Source organism: Dermacentor silvarum, chromosome 7, assembly GCF_013339745.2.
Source record: "Dermacentor silvarum isolate Dsil-2018 chromosome 7, BIME_Dsil_1.4, whole genome shotgun sequence".
In the NCBI taxonomy this organism is placed as follows: domain Eukaryota; kingdom Metazoa; phylum Arthropoda; class Arachnida; order Ixodida; family Ixodidae; genus Dermacentor; species Dermacentor silvarum.
In genome coordinates this window covers 141211663-141228323 of record NC_051160.1, presented here as the reverse complement: position 1 = coordinate 141228323, position 16661 = coordinate 141211663, and the positions used below count along the sequence as shown (strand labels likewise).

General features: G+C 46.2%; 1 protein-coding gene across 1 annotated transcript in view; it reads right to left on the bottom strand.

The window, feature by feature from the left end:
- Window positions 1-3294: 3294 nt before the first annotated feature.
- LOC125947001 (glucoside xylosyltransferase 1-like) overlaps window positions 3295-16661 on the bottom strand; it is an 84301-nt gene continuing 70934 nt past the window's right edge. Inside the window, exon 3 of the mRNA XM_049671275.1 lies at window positions 3295-3361. Within this exon, the coding sequence (XP_049527232.1) occupies window positions 3311-3361 (51 nt within the window). The 3' untranslated portion in view covers window positions 3295-3310. The remainder of the gene's footprint in view (window positions 3362-16661) is intronic.

Sequence of the window (16661 nt, the reverse complement as noted above, 5' to 3'; positions counted from 1 at the left end):
CAGCGAATTCTATCTGATCTCTTGAGTTGGACACTTTCATGTTTTGTCGTTTCTTTATTAGGTCCTTTGTTTCTTGGGAGAGCTTCCCTACAGGTTGCTTTGGTTGCCCACTTCAATTGCTGCTTCTGAGATCAGCCTAGTTACGGTTTCGTTCATTAGCTCTATGTTATCTTCATCTTCCTGTTCTAAAGCTGCATATTTGTTTGCGAGCACCAGCCTGAATTGGTCTGCTTTTACCCTTACTGCCTCTAGGTTGGCCTGTTTCCTCTTGACTAATTTCACTCTCTCTCTCTTCAAATTGATAGAAATCCTAGACCTCACTAACCTATGGTCACTGCACTTAACCTTACCTAACACTTCTACATCCTGCACTATGCTTGGATCGGCAGAGAGTATGAAATCTATTTCATTCCTTGTTTCTCCATTAGGGCTTTTCCAGGTCCACTTCCTCTTGCTGCGCTTCCTGAAGAAGGTATTCATTATTCGGAGCCTGTTCCTTTCCGCGAATTCTACTAACATCTCTCCTCTTGCATTCCTAGAATCGATGCCGTAGTTGCCAATGGCTTGCTCAAAAACCTGCCTTTTCCCCACTTTTGCATTGAAGTCGCCCATGACTAAAGTATACTGAGTTTGCACCTTTCTCATTGCTAGTTCAACATCTTCATAAAACTGTTCTATTTCTTCATCATCGTGACTAGAGGTTGGTTATGTTTTGACAAAATCGGGCTTAACTGCGGTGCTATAAGTACGCGTTAGAGGCTGCAGTTAATCCCCACAACTGTCTTGACACAATCGGGCTTGGTTGCGGTGCTATAAGTACGCGTTAGAGGCTGCAGTTAATCCCCACAACTGTTTTGACACAATCGGGCTAAGCTCCGGTGCTATAAGTACGCGTTAGAGGCTGCGGTCAATCCTAACAACTGTTTTGACACAATCGGGCTAAGCTCCGGTGCTATAAGTACGCGTTAGAGGCTGCGGTCAATCCTAACAACTGTTTTGACACAATCGGGCTAAGCTCCGGTGCTATAAGTACGCGTTAGAGGCTGCGGTCAATCCTAACAACTGTTTTGACACATTATTCCGTAGTGTTTAGACGCAACCAAGGACGGAAAAAAATCAGGACAGGAAAGAGAACACTACGGAATAAGATGAACCAACTAGCCCAGCAACAAGTCCTGATATGTTTTGACACAACTGGGTTAAGCTGCGGTGCGATGAGTGCGCGTTAGAGGCTGCGGTTAATCCCCACAACTGTTTTGACACAATCGGGCTTGGCTGCGGTGCTATAAGTACGCGTTAGAGGCTGAGGTTAATACCCACATCTGTTTTGACACAATCGGGCTTGGCTGTCGTGCTATAAGTACGCGTTAGAGGCTGCGGTTAATCCCCACAACTGTTTTGACAGAATCGGGGTAAGCTGCGGTGCTATAAGTACGAGTTAGATCTGCGGTTAATCCTCACAACTGTTTAGACAAGATCGGGCTTGGCTGCGGTGCTATAAGTACGCGTTAGAGGCTACGGTTAATCATCACAACTGTTTTGACGCAATCGGGCTTGGATGCGGTGCTATAAGTACGCGTTAGAGGCTGCGGTTAACCCCCACATCTGTTTTGACACAACTGGGTTAAGCTGTTGCTGAAACGCTTGCATGCTCTCGACCCTAAATTGCGACTTCGCCTGCCACCTGGACTCTCCCGTGGTGAAGCAACTTTACTGTGTCGCGTGTGGTTGGGCGTCGCATTTACAAATTCCTATTCATTCCTAATAGGAATGACTAACAGTGCGGCATGCAATTTGTGCGGCTGCGATGAGACGCTAGAGCACCTTCTGTGTCATTGCCCAGCTTTTGACGCTCAACGACGGATTCTTCAAACTCAACTCAGCATGTTAGATAGCAGAGTGCTGTCAGAGGAAAAGATTCTGGGACATGGCTTACGCATTCCTGCATGCGAAAGGCCACAAAAGCTCTTCTTCAGTTCTGAAGGAGACTGGATATATGAGCGCTTGTGACAGTGGACCTTCCTCTGCGACTGACTGTGTAAATAACGGACTCTTTGTGTTTTTTTTTCGTATTCTCGCTTCTTACTATTCTTCCCTTTCCCTCTCCCCAAGCGTAGGGTAGCCAACCGGGCACGTCCTTGGTTAACCTCCCTACCTTTCCCTTCTCGTTTCTCTCTCTCTCTCTCTCTGGGTTAAGCTGCGGTGTTACAAGTACGCGTTAGAAGCTGCGGTTAATCCCCACAACTGTTTTGAAAAATTGGGCGTGGCTTCGGTGCTATAAGTACGCGTTGGAGGCTGCGGTTAATCCTCACAACTGTTGTGTTTTGAGACAATCGGGCTTGGCTGCGGTGCTCTAAGTGCGCGTTAGAGGCTGCGGTTAATCCCCACATCTGTTTTGACACAATCGGAGCTGGGCTGCAGTCCTTTCTTTGCCGTGCCTAAAAATTCAACGTGGGTGCCGCCTTATCCATTGGGGCAATTAAAGATGTAATGTTGCGATAACGAACAAAAAGTGAAACGCAGGAGGAAAAATACAAGTTGGCCATGAAAAGAGCTGTGATTACCACGTTCACCGAGGAAATGTGCAGTTGGAGTGGGAGACCATGTGCCGGTGCGATGGTGATTTGCAGGCATCGAAGGTTCGTTTCTACGGACCATACATCGTTGTCGAGACAAGCCGACACCAAGGGATATTGAGACAGTGCGCTAGAATGGGAGCGATGGCGTCGTAGAAACTACATCGGTTTAGAACATTGTACCGTATCAACCCGGACGGTTGCAAATAGACGGGTGTCCTCTTGAACTCACGTCGGTGGTCTCTAACGGTGGATCTCTAACGCGACCACCGACGTGAGTTCAAGAGGACAAGAAGGAAGCGATCTGAACAGAAGGGGATTGTCAATGGCAACGAGAGCCGTAACTAAGAAATAAACCGGCACGTTGTAATTTACAACAATACGGCCGATTGATACAGTTGCGCGTGTAAAAGACAATAACGCACTTCATGAGCCACTGCACATCTTTCTACGGTCCTCCATGTGCTCTGCGAGCCTGTGCATGCCACTTGGATGGCAGACCGTGCTCTCAGTGGAAAATAATTCTGGGGTCTTGCCCTAAGTGCGATTCTGTGCAGCTAACCGCAAAAGCCTTGTGGTGCTTTATGAAGGAGACATAGACAGTACGAACGCCCCTGATAGTCAGCGAACATTCATATGCGGTTGTGAGCAATGTGATTTTATTAGCTTTTCCTTTTATTGCCTATTTTATCCCATTTAACAAAATTAGGGTAGGCGACCCGGCACGGCCATGGTTAAGATATCTTGCTTTCATTTTTCTTCGCTTCTCGTCTGGCGAAGGACACCTGCAAATGAAAAAAAAAATGTAAAACCGAAAAAAAGCTCGCAATCGCGTCTTAAGGATAGAAATGTAACCCTTGTACTGCTAAGGCTGGTTTAAAGAAGCAAGCATTTGGCACATCCTGATGTCACTTCATTGTAATATGAAAATCATGAACCCTGGACCACAACTCCCTATTATGTGCGGGCATGTGGCCTCACAAGCCTTTCCTGTGCTTTATGCAGGTTAGTTACTACTCTGTCTCATTTAAGAGCGATTGCCGCTGTCTTTTGGCCTTGCCGTGCCCCCGGCGTTGTGCTAGTATTGCTTACGAAATGTACTGTATGTGTTTACTTTTGCTGTGCGGTGACATCGAGACAAATCCAGGCCCCGATATTGAAAAATTGCTGCAAGAAATACTAGCTGGACAAACCAGGTTGGTTGAAAATATGGCGATGCTTAGAAAGCAGCAGAACAACATGTAAAGGACATCGTTTAGCTGTTTTAGAAAAACTTGTCGCTTGTGTAGATGAACTCGAACAAACCGTTCAATCTCTAGAAACCAAACTAGTGGAATTGGAAGATAGGAGCAGGCGTTCCAATTTGATAATTTTTGGCCTTCGGGAGGAAGCCGCTCAAACAGAAACCGAGCTTACGAAAAAATTGTGACTCACATATTTTCTCACATACTAAACGTGAATTGCACCTTCAATGGAAGAACCCACCGTTTAGGGAAGACCGGTAAACAAAGACCGGTTATTATGTTCTTTCAGGACTTCAGTGAAAAACATGCAATCTTCAAAAACGCCCACAAGCTAAAAGGGACCAGAATTTCTGCACGAAATGACTATTCTCATGAAACCCTTAGAAAGCGTGACCTGCTTTGGGATAGCGCGAAGGCTGAGAAAAAAGATGGGAAAAAGGTTAGTTTGATACACGCAAAACTGCGGTTCAACAATGAATACTTTAGATGGGACAATGCTAGGAACACCAGCATTAAAATTCATGACTATCGCAATACTTCAAAAAAGGACTGACTTCCTCCCCCTCAGGAATTACGAATTTTAAATATCAATGCACGCTGTGTTATCAACAAGAGTGATCAGCTTGACGCGATTATTCTTGCGCATAACGCACACGTTCTCGTCATCACAGAAACATGGCTGCATGATGAAATAGAAGATACGGACGTCTTTCCCTCTAATTACCGTGCTTTCCGTCGTGATAGACCTACTAGAGGTGGCGGTGGTGCTATTTTGGTAAGGCATCTCTGCAGTTCTCCTACGTCAAGCTGCTAATCTTGAAACGATCTCTTTAAAAATTTTATGCCGTAATACCGCCTGTTTTGCTTTTTGCTGTTTATCGAGCTCCCGATTCCGCTCCGCAGTTTCTCATTGATCTGCGTGATCACATGGCGTCTTTTGTACGCGACAAAATTTTTCTAATAGGCGATTTCAAACTGCCGGGAGTTGACTGGATTCGCGGAACTCCTAGCGCTGATGTTAATATAAATAATGAGCACTTGCGTAACATCATCTTGATGCACAACTTGCAACAAGTGGTTACTGAGCCAACACGTATTAGCACTGCTTCGGCCTCAATAGTTGACCTTGTATTTATTAGCCGTAATTAAGATAATTATTCGGTCTCTGTTGAACATGGCATTTCTGAAAATGAACTTGTGGCTTTTTCTTGCTACCTTGACCCTCTCAGATCTACTCATTGTAAAGCTATTACTGTAAAAGACTTTTCACGCGCCAGGGATTAGAGCATACTGGATCTTGACTTTCGTCTTAGCGGCTATGGCACTGTTCAACTTTGGGATGAATTTAAAAATATTTGTATGCACTGCATCGACAACTTTGTTCGAAATAAAACCAAGAAAACATCTAGAGCTCTCCCTGGATGACGCGTGACAAAGTGCACATAAATAGGAAGGTTAAGCGACTAAGACGACAGGGTATTTCTCGTGACATAGTACAACCCTACCAAGGAAAATGAAATGAGGCTGTCCGTGTTTCTAAACTTCGCTATTTCCAGTTAACCCTGCCTAACGTCATCGGTACTCTTCCTTGCAAGTTTGGGGCTATCTCAGTAAAAGAAAAAGAAAGTTGACCATCTTATGCATGAGGGCAATCCTGTTGTCGCTGAACAAGATATAGCTCATCACTTCAACGCCTATTTTAGCAGTGTCTTTTCGAAGTCGCCCGTTTCCTCTCGTGTGAATTGCGTAGCACACAATGATGATTTTAGTTTGATTTCTTTGTCTGGCGTCTTTTCTATGATTCTGCATATAAATACAAAATCGTCTCCAGGGCCTGATAACCTACCAAACGTGTTTCTTCACAGGTACGCCGAAATGCTATCTCGCTTTCTTGTTATTATCTTTCGTGCATCCCTTTCATCGTCTGTGCTTCCTAACGACTGGCTTTCTGCTCGTATTGTTCCGATACTAAAGAAAGGCGATCCATCACTGGTGGCAAACTACCGCCCCATATCACTAACCTCATCCTGTTGCAAACTTTTAGAACATATTATCGCTTCTGAAATCAATAATTTTCGCGATGATAGAGCCATTCTATCTCCTATGCAGCATGGTTTTCGAAAGGGCCTCTCCACTGCAACCCAATTAACCACTGTAATTCACAGTCTCGTTAGCACTGTCGACAAATCATGGCAAACAGACATCATATTTTTGGACTTCAGGAAAGCATTTGATCTTGTATCGCACGCAAAGCTAATAGAAAAACTTGAACATCTCAACATTACTTCACATCTCCTAAATTGGATTTGCGCTTATCTCTCCAGCCGTACGCAATTCGTAGTAGTTTATAATTGTTCTTCCAGTATCCTTCCTGTCACTTCTGGTGTTACCCAGGGTAGTGTTCTTCGACCATTATTATTTAACATATATAAGAATGACATTGCAGACACTGTTACTCAGCCCGTACAAATAAAACTATTTGCTGATAACTGTCTGCTCTTTAACGAAATCACCTGCCAACAGATCAAGTTACTCTAAACGTTAACCTTCAAGACATACTAGCTTGGTGTGCACGCGAGGATATGCAGCTTAACATTGATAAAAGAGTATTTAGGAAGATCACTAGAAAAATTAATAAATTATCGTTTACCTATAGCCTAGCATCCAAACCTCTTACGGAGGTGAATGAATATAAGTACCTCGGTGTTACAATAGCTAGTAACCTTAGTTGGAACTCGCACATCTCTCACCTTTGCGACTCAGCTTTTAAAAAGCTTTGCTACCTGAGGCATAAATTATAACACGCTCCTTCTGAAACCCGTCTTATCGCCTACACCTAAATTCGACTACGCCGTTATTGTATGGGGTCTCTATATACTAACATCGATGCGCTAGAACTGATACAACGCAAAGCAATAAGGTTCGTCTTTTCAAAATATTGCTCAAGTGATTCCCCAAGTCAGTTAATGGCTGAACACAATATTCCGTCCTTGCAACTAAGAAGAAAAATTCAGTCTCTTCTTACTCAGTAACCATAAACTGTCTCTTTCTCCCGAACCTTATATAACACCCCTCACTGCCCGCCGAACAAGACATCGACACGCTGCCTCATTAACGCCTTATATGGTAGAACCAACTTCTTTATGTATTCCTTTTTCCCTAGCACAGTAACGGAATGGAACAGGCTACCTTATAGCAAACTTGTCAGCACTGACTCAATAGCGTCTATTACAATCTAAAATTAGTGCTTGTTGTTACGGAATGTTGTTTCAATTTTGTATCGTTATGCATTATTTATTGATGTACGCGTTGTAATAATTTTGAATTATATGCTCCTCTTTCTAATGACATTTCCAGTGCTTCGAAATTGTGCTTATGAAACAGTGTTTCAACTTGTCTTTGTTACCCTCTATGCATTATTTAGGTGCTTCACTCACCATGCATTCCTACTTTGTATTACATTTTCCCGCAGCTTTTCTACTCCTTCGTCATTCTGATGTATTTTTTGTATTTTTATTTTTGTATATACCTTTCCCCTCCTGCCTGGGCTTTCTAAGGCCTGCAGTATTCCTAAATAAATAAAAAAATAACTCCCGTTATACTATCGTTTTCTCATGAGCCGTTCGTGGAAAGGCATTGCAGTGTGTATCATCAAACAATACGAAATTTATAACCATCGTTAAAGCTAGGCAAATTGCATTTCTTCATTGTCGCAAAGCATGTCGAGCATAAACAGCTAAGAAATATCGCTTTCTGTCCGTTCCAAAACCACGGAGCATGTATTCGTTGAGCAGAAAGGGTTGCATTTACTAATTTTATTGCGATCTGAGCTATTGTTTAGGTGTTGGTGACAACGAGGAGTCGCTTCTTGAAAACATATTCTGATACAAAGGAGTCATCGCAGTAGAAGAGGCGGAAAGGGGGGAGTTTATTGCCCGGAGAACAGTAGCAACGCGTCCATGCTGGCCGTTGGAGGAAACGCGTTAACACGAGCGCGCCGCTGTAGTCCCCGTCGTCGTCCTGTAATATTTAACATATACATTACTCTGTTTTATTACCAAAAACCAATAACTGCAGAATAATACAGTAGGGTACATTATTGCCGGAACAAAGATTGCGTTCATCGGTGCAGATGGCAGCAATGCCTGGCTACAAATGGAAGTCGAAATGTGTGCACAAATGCTTCTCTAAATACCACACTCGGATATCTTATCTTTTTACAGGGGAACATAACTTTGTATCGAATTCATGCGTACTTTCAACGGCACAGAACATGCAAAATACTTGTAATCAAATTTGCATGTGATCATTTCATTTTCTTCTGAGGTTCAATGCAGTATTGGCGTCTGGTGGACATTATAGAGACCGGCCACAGGGCTCAAGTGCAAGCTGACCGCGGAAATGTTGTACATTTTAGTCTGTGACGGCAGTGGTCAGAATGAGCGGTGAGCACAATATATACGGTGAACACAGCACTGCTTAGTAGCTCTTTTAGTAAAAGCTCGGCAACATAAAAATCTTGGACATCTCTATGTAGGAAGGAGTGTCAGCAACAACTATTTCACTCAGGTAAAAAAGAGATTGATAGTTTTGAATAGGGCGCCAGCTGTGTCAGTGATTCGCAGACCACACCCAATTTCATGTACTATTGATTTGTGATTGTGATTGATTATTTTTTTGTAAATATAATGATAAAATACCACGATGCCTCCACCCTGCGACTTGGCTCAGTGACTACGTAGCGTTGTTCAGCTGATCAAGAGGTTTCACGTGGTTTGAATTCTGAACTGCCGAAGTCGCGAGATGAAAAACAAAATTAAAAAGAAAGAACGCTTGTGTATATCGTGCTGTGAGTGCATGATAAAGCATCACAGGCTTCAAATTATTCCAGAGCCACAGTATGGCGTCCTGCTCAATACGCCCTGCAGCTTCTGGATGTTAAACTCAAAAATAAAATTTAATTTGAAGCTTTCTTTTGCGAGGAATAATCAAACAGTGATTCTGATCCACAGCATTACAGCAGGGGGGCATGCATCCTACTTAACATACTGTAATTCATATTTGAATCAAGCAGACGACGCGTGGTAGAAATGTCCGTCGGACACCATGTAAACATATTCGGGAAATTTTTGAGGGAAAAATTGATTACGCAAGGCGTCACCTATAAGAAGGAAATGCAAAAAATTTAGCAGCGAAGATGTTTAAGCCAGCCGTAATTTGTGGTTTGTGGTGCGTATCAAGAAACTATCAATAAATAAAGAAAAGTAAACTTTCGTGACTAGGCGGATTTGAACCCGCATACCCGCATCCCAAGGCGAGCGTCGTAACCACTAAGCATAAACGCTACCTCTTCTTCGGGTGTGACGCTCTTCTTCGGCCGCCCCATCTTGGCGGCGATTTGCTCGGCGTGGAGACAGTAGGGCTTTTGTTTCGCCGCGGCGGCGACGCGGAGCTATATATCCCGTGGATACCGTGGGTCGGCGTGGTGACGTCACGGCTTAGCTCCGCCTCTGCGCAGCCGCGGCAACTACTCCGCACGACAAGGTGACGTCATGGCTCCGCAAAGGCGAAGCGATGTGGCGCGCGCGATGACGTCACGGCTGACGCAGCTGTGGCAAGGCTCGGCGTGGTCAGCGCAGCTGGGGCGAAGCATTGCTAGGCGACGCATGGTGACGTCATCGCCAGGCGGAAGTTTTGCGGCGTACACTCGACGGACCATCCTCGAGCTTAAAGGGACACTAAAGAGCAACAGGAAGTTCAGCTGGAATAAAAGGGGGACCTTCAGGAATGCATGCAGTTTTTGTTGGGTGCAAAAATATGAGTTATTAGCGGAGAAATTCGTAAACAAAGGCCACATGTCTCTTTCTCAATTTCTCTCACCCCAGCTTTGGCGCTGAAGCAGTGTCGTCACAGATTTCATTGCTCTCAGCGAATCAGAAGGCGCCATGATACGTCACCGCTTGCGTAAACGGCCGAGGCGCTGGATGCATCATGGCTGCATGCATGGTCGCTGCGTTTGCGTTCGCCGCGATGGATACCGTTGCTGCCGCTGAACCTTGCAACGAAGAGCTCGCCAGGGAAGCAGGACTGCATTTCAGCGATATTCAGTGAAACGGAGCGCGAAATGATCCTCCGTGCTCGAGCGGTACGTGTTTCCGCGTGCGATGGCGGTGAGCCGCCGGCCGCTCCGGCGGAAAGCAGAGCTTCATTTTCTTCGACGGAAGGCGAAACGTCGGGTCCGCCAGGCGACGATGTTCCCGACAGAACAAGCGTATAAAGTTGCGCACGTACTCGGTATGGTTATTTCGTGGCTTTATTTAATGACATTCAGCACTCACCGAGCGGCCAGTTTGCTGCTGCAGGGGCACCGGTAGGGGGTTTGATGAAGGCCGCATTGAGGGAACAGCTGCTCGAGAAAGGACTGGCCTCTGGGCCATGCCAAGATACTTTCTGAGGGCAGGAATATACACATAATCCGAGGGCGAGAAATGCAGAGAGCACACCATCTGTTTCTCTGGCTCTTTTGCCGTTTTATCATCGGCAGAGCACTGAGCCATTGCGAACGCCGGGGAGCCGGGGCTCACCGCGCGACACCACATGAAAGGACACAATCGAGTCAACACTGCCGCTGCCCCTGAGCAAGCGCCTTGGGCCATTTATACAGCCCTCAACACTACACACACGAGGCATTTTCTGGCTGTTTCCCGCGAAGTCAACGTTTTTCGAGCCACGCAACACGCAACCAAACACCGTAGAGCGGAACTGGCGCGCGCGACGATGCATTGACCAAAAACTAAACTACGAAACTATCACGACCGGATGTATCGCCATGCCATTTTTTCTTATTTATTTAATTTTGTGCTAAACTTCTACTTCCTCGCTTAAAACGGTTTAAAAAGTTGGCAAATGCTGTTTATGTACGTTTCAGGTGTATTACATTTTGCGCTTTATTAACAGCGATAAATCGCTCTCGACCAATCGCGACCGACCTGCATTTGTAATCTCCGACGTCACGAACGTGTAGTGCGGGAAATTCTAAGGGGCGTCAGCACCTATCCTTCAGTTTTTCGCTATTTTCTCGCTTATTAAACATCTGTTTGCAGTAAGAATGGTAGGGCTGTGATCGTGAAAGGATAATCTACCACTTAAGCTCAACTTCCGGTTTCTCTTTAGTGTCCATTTAAAGGCACACTAAAGCCAAATATTAAGTCAACGTGAAATGTTAAAATACGGTTACAGAAACCTCGAAACGGTTGTTTCGTGCCAAGAAAATACTTATTTTATGAGCAAATTGCGTCTGAAGCGTCTGCGTACCTCTAACGCCATTCAAATTGCCCGCCCTACCGAACGAGGAGTGGTGACGTCATGGTCTCCTAGTGACGTTGTGCCGCCGTTGAGTAAAACGCCGCCCGCAGACGGCGCTACGGCTTTTTTGCGGAAAACGCAGACGCGCTGGCCAGATACAGAGCCAAGACAGAGCCGACAGCAACGCGAAAGTGGAAGTAAAGGCGTCTGCCGAATTGTAAACATGATGATCGTCGACGCTCGTCGCAACGGACCTTGTTGACGACACTGACAACGACATATTGGCTCGCGATACTGGGCTCGATTTCAGTTATTTAAGCTCCGATGAGCTTGACATGCTGCTGAGGGCTTGCGCTGCCGGCGTCGTTGCATACTATGACGGCGGCCTTGACACCGGCTTTTCCGAGCGCGAAAGCAGGAAGGACTCCATCAGTAATGCGACGTCGGGCGACGAAGCTGGTCACCGTCTGGACGTGCCGTTCGGGCATCCCGCGACATCACATAGACGTGACATTCTCTGCTGCTTGCAATTTCAAGTGCGAGTTTAGCGAGCCAGTAACACCTGCGCAGCACTACGCGATAACGGAACTGCTCCAAGCGCGCGGCGCAGAGTCGAGCGGAAACGAAATCTTTACACCAACCATGTCGCTGATCAAGAGTAACGCCAAAAAGTTTTTTTTCTAAGAATCTAGTAGAAGTAGACAAGTAGCATTTTCTTCCGTCTTATAATCCAACGAAATGATCTTTTTAATCCGGGTGGTTGAGTACTAGTGACATTATTTTTTGAGGAGTGCGTTCGGTCATCGGGTTAGTACCTGAATGTCCCTGGGGAGTCTCTCATCGTGTCGTGCATTTACCTCAATTTCTCGATTACTAAAGCTCTGTTCGCGATTATATTGACGCCTTAGACGTTCTACAGCATTACTCTATCACTTTGGCTTGATTTTTATTTGCCTTCAATGTCCGTTTGAACGGCTTCGCTAGTTCACAGGGGTATGCGCCATTGCGCTTGGACCCTTTCGGCACTACCACCAGGATCGGCCCACACTGCGGCGTTACATCTGACGCCAAACGCCCAAGTTACAGTTTCGCTGTTAAAACAATGGTTCATCCCTCTGTAAGGCAGAGGCTACATGTAGCGACTCGGCAATGGCTCATACCCCCGTAAGGCAGAGGCTACAAGCACTCAGCAAAGTAAAGCGACCGCTGCATACATTCTTTGGCATCACGCATCATCACACAACAGCATACGTTTCGAAAAAGAACAAGCTCAAAACAAGCATCAGAACCACATAATTGATGATAAGGCGCTCCTGATAACAATGCGAAGCACGTAGCGATCCCCGCATACGTTTCCCGGTAAAAATTACTGTTGCGCAACCTGCTGCGGCGACGGCAGCTTACGACGTGGGGAGTGACGTCCCTAGCCTTTCCTATATAATATAACCAGCCTAGCAACTGATTTCAATGTTGTTGCAGCTATGGGCGGCGGCGTGCTCTCAAAATTACCATTACTCCCTCCGATTACTACCACCATTCTAAGATAGCATTACTACCATTACTTCTAAAGCCATAAAGCACTGCACTCAACAGCTGTAGTGGTGGTTTTACACAGCTTCGCTGGATACCCACTTTCGCAGGGCCGAGATGGCGAGCCAATTGTTAATAGCGGCGCTGTTTAAGCTTCGCAAAATTTCGGTGTGCAATGCTAAAACTGATTGAACGAGGAGGAGCCACGTCTCTCGCGAGCATAGCGCGTTATGCTCGTGAGAGAGGAGCCTGGACATTGACGTCATAGCTACGCCGAGCACGTGTTCAGCAGAGTCATGTGACCGCGCTAATGAAAGCGTGCGCGCGGCGGCGCACGGGCATTTCTCTGCTCTACCGAGATATGGCTCGACCTAAGCGCACTTTGACGCCGGTAGAAGTGGCTGCCCGACGAGAGAAGCGCCTTCAAGCCACGCGGGAAAGGAATCGCCAACGCAAATATACCTGGTAGCGAAACTTCCATGGAAGCCCATACGTTCGAAACATGGCGCTTCATCGGCGGCCCGTGGGGCTTAGGGCCATCTGTGTGACGAGGGAACACTACCGGCGGAAGAAAAAATAATGTGACGCCATATCTGCGAAAAACAGAAGTGACGTCATTTTGTTCTAGAAGGTGCGAAATTTATTTTGGAGTCCAGCTGCCATTAGAGCTGTAGATTCAAATGTCCCGCCATTCGACTGGATGGTCGTTTCTTCGAGCTTTCAGTGCGCAAAGCGATGCAGCAAATTGTCTGTCGTACGGGTGTCGAGATTGCACCCGTGCACAGAACATTCTTTTTGGAGGACGACGAAAGCTTTGAGTGTAGAGTGCTGGTCCCATCATCGGACGCCAAGCCCGTCGGCCAGCATAGCCGCACGAAAACAGCTAAAGGAAACAGTTATCTGGCGGTCGTAACTTACTATTTTGAGTGAACAGGTTAAGAAACGATGAAACTACCCGCGCAACCAAATTCAGACAAACGTCGACAAGCAAAACAACACAACGTGTTAGGGGAGCGTATTGCAGCAGGTGAACTTTAAACGCGCGCCATTCTGCACGCTTGAAGAGCTGCATTGCATTGCGATTGATAGCGGCGTCAATGCCCCTTTTTATAGTTCACGCGAAAAAAAAAACACGTATTTATTGAAAATGATAAATTAAAGGCAGTTGTCTTTTATTTCCACAACACGCGTATATAAAATTGATTAGGAATTTTATTTTCTTTGAATCAATCAAACTGTATCTCGTTTTAATTACTTTTTTCTTTCCCAGTGTTTGTTCCCTCCTCACATAGTCGCGCTCTGCTCCCATAACCACCCTTGCTGATGTCGGTGACAATTTCGCCTGAACCGCTTTTCGCCCAAAACTTCTCGACCTATTTGGATCGACCTTGGAATCGCTGTCTTCGTGCCGATCCAGTCTACGTCGCCAACAAAGCCGCCGATATGCGACGTCGCCGAGCCGATACGGAATACCGAGAACGCGAGAATCCTGCCAAGTGTCAATGCCCAGCCTTGCCATGATAGCCCAACCTTGCCTAGAAAAAGCTAAGTAAAGCCACGTCAAGCCTACATCAACTAGTTGCTAAGGAACGTCGCCCAGCTTCGCTGTTTCTTCAGACTTGGCACCGCTGGTGTCAAGCTGGCCGCATTTTTTTTTTTTTTTTGCGGCGGCAGACACACGCCTCATCTTGTTGCGAATATTTGCTCCGGTATATTTTTGTTCTTAGGCAACCAGCTCGAGCCTCAGATAGCAAGGCACTTATCTACCCGTTGTCGTACAGATTTTCCCTGCTAATTTCTTCTTCTCATTCTTGTAAAACTCCGGGGCCTTTTTTTTTGGTTACATTTTTTTGCATCCAATTCGCTGTCTCTGTTTCTCACACTTTCTTTTTGGTGACTCAGATGTATGGAAGGATGCTATGAGCGTCCCGTTTTAACCTGGGCGGTGGACTGCACCACAAAAGTTTTGTTACGGGACTCGGCTGCATAGAGTTAATATAACCAACTCTAGAGGGAAAGCTCCCCATAGCGCCCATGCATTGAAATCGGGAACCTCAAGGGCGCTGCCATGTTGTTACCCTATGTAGGCGCGCAAGCACAGTCGACGAGATGCGACTCAGACGAGGCGCGCAATCAACGCGACCCCGAGCCTCCGTCAGTATAGTAGCGCCATCTAGTTAAGGCGCCTGCAAACGCAGGCTTTTAGACACCGTAAATTTTACATCAAAATTTTCTCATTAGTCATTTGATCTTTCTGAAAACATACGGAATTAACTTCAAACTTTGTCCGTCCCTACGTGCTACGTGTAAGTGCTTGCTTTTGCCGTAATATTTTGAATATTTTTAGTGCTACGAAAAAGAGTCGTAGCAACAGTGGCGGCGCCTTCGCGGTTCCAGTTTTTTTCGTTCAGCTTTTTCTCTAGAGTTAGTATACTAACTCTATGCTCGGCTGCACCAAACTCGGATGGATGGATGGATGCTATAAGCGTCGCCTTTCAAACGGGATCGTGGGTTGCGCCACCAAGCTCTTGTTATTATTTTGCCTAATGTCCTACCTTTATTTTTGAGAAACACACAAATACAAAGAATTCGAGGCACCAACCTTTTTGAATCATTACTGGGAACTATGTTTCTGTACGTCTCCGTTGATTGTGGTCTCCCTACTTTTATGCCACCAAACCGAGGCGCACAATCAACGCGACTCGGCTGCGGGACGGCGACGCCATCTAAGAGCGACGGCTCACACTACTCCCGCAGCAACGGAAGGTAGAGGGGGGCCGCGACGCCGACATCGGCGATGACATCTTCGTCCAAGCGCAATAAGACGGAAGAGAGGGCACCGGAGAAGATTGCGCATGCGTTGCACCGCCTGGCAACCGCGCGGACGTTCGCATCTGCGCATCCAAGAGGAGGTCGGGCACCCCAAAGAAATGTTGTAGAAAGCCAGGTTGCCTCTTTCTACCCCTATAACGCTTGTTGTGCACACAGGCGGATTGCATTCTTCGCCAACATGAATAAAATGTTCGGTTTCACTCTCCCTCATATTGAATAAGCACAAACACGTGTTTCAGCGCTCCTTATGCATTTATGGAAAGCTTCGCTGTATATAAGTTTGAAACAAGGAAAGTTGGATCTGCTGCATTTTTTTTATTTCCGTCCCATTCCAGATTCTGTTTAAGCTACTTTCGCTTATAGGAAATTTTGTAGATGAGTCTCAATGAAGGCGATTAAACTCAATGAAACGTTGCTGCGATAGATAGCTACTACACGGATACACCGCAGCCTAACTTGATGCATTACCGCCTCCGTGCTTCCTACTACGCCGGCGCGTGCCGTATGTTCGAGGTGACGTGATCGTTTCGGTTACAAGGACAACTCCATACTAAGGCTAGAATTCTGGTGTTTCGTCTGAAAAGGGGGTTAGACGTATCCGGAGACGCTAGAGAAGCGCTGTCCACTTTGCTGCACAACCAGGAAGTCAACCGCACACACCGTCACGTTCGGCTGAACAGACTCGGCATCTTTCTGCCTTCCTTTGTTGGCATCAGTGTTTTAATGCGATAGCGTTTAGGGCCCCGTGTCGCAGAAGATCCGGCGTCGGCATTGGCGCCCGTGGCCGAGAAAATCATCCCCAACCACGTTTAGCTATGCCACACCATTCTATCATTAAAGGGACACTAAAGAAAATCCGGAAGTTGCGCTTTAATGGTAGATTATCCTATCACGATCACAGACATACCATTCTTACTGCGAACAGAGGTTTGTGAAAAATAGGTGCTGACGACCCTTCGAATTTCCCGCACTACACGTTCGTGACGTCGGAGGCCACAAACACAGCCCGGCCGCAATTGGACGAGAGCGATTTATTGCTGTTAATAAAACGCAAAATGAAATATACCGTAAACGTACAGTACTCACGAATTGAAACGCGACAGGCAAATTTTGGGTAGAACTCTTTTTCTGTGCAATTACTCGAGAGTACCATGCCTTGTTCCTTCGAGTCTGG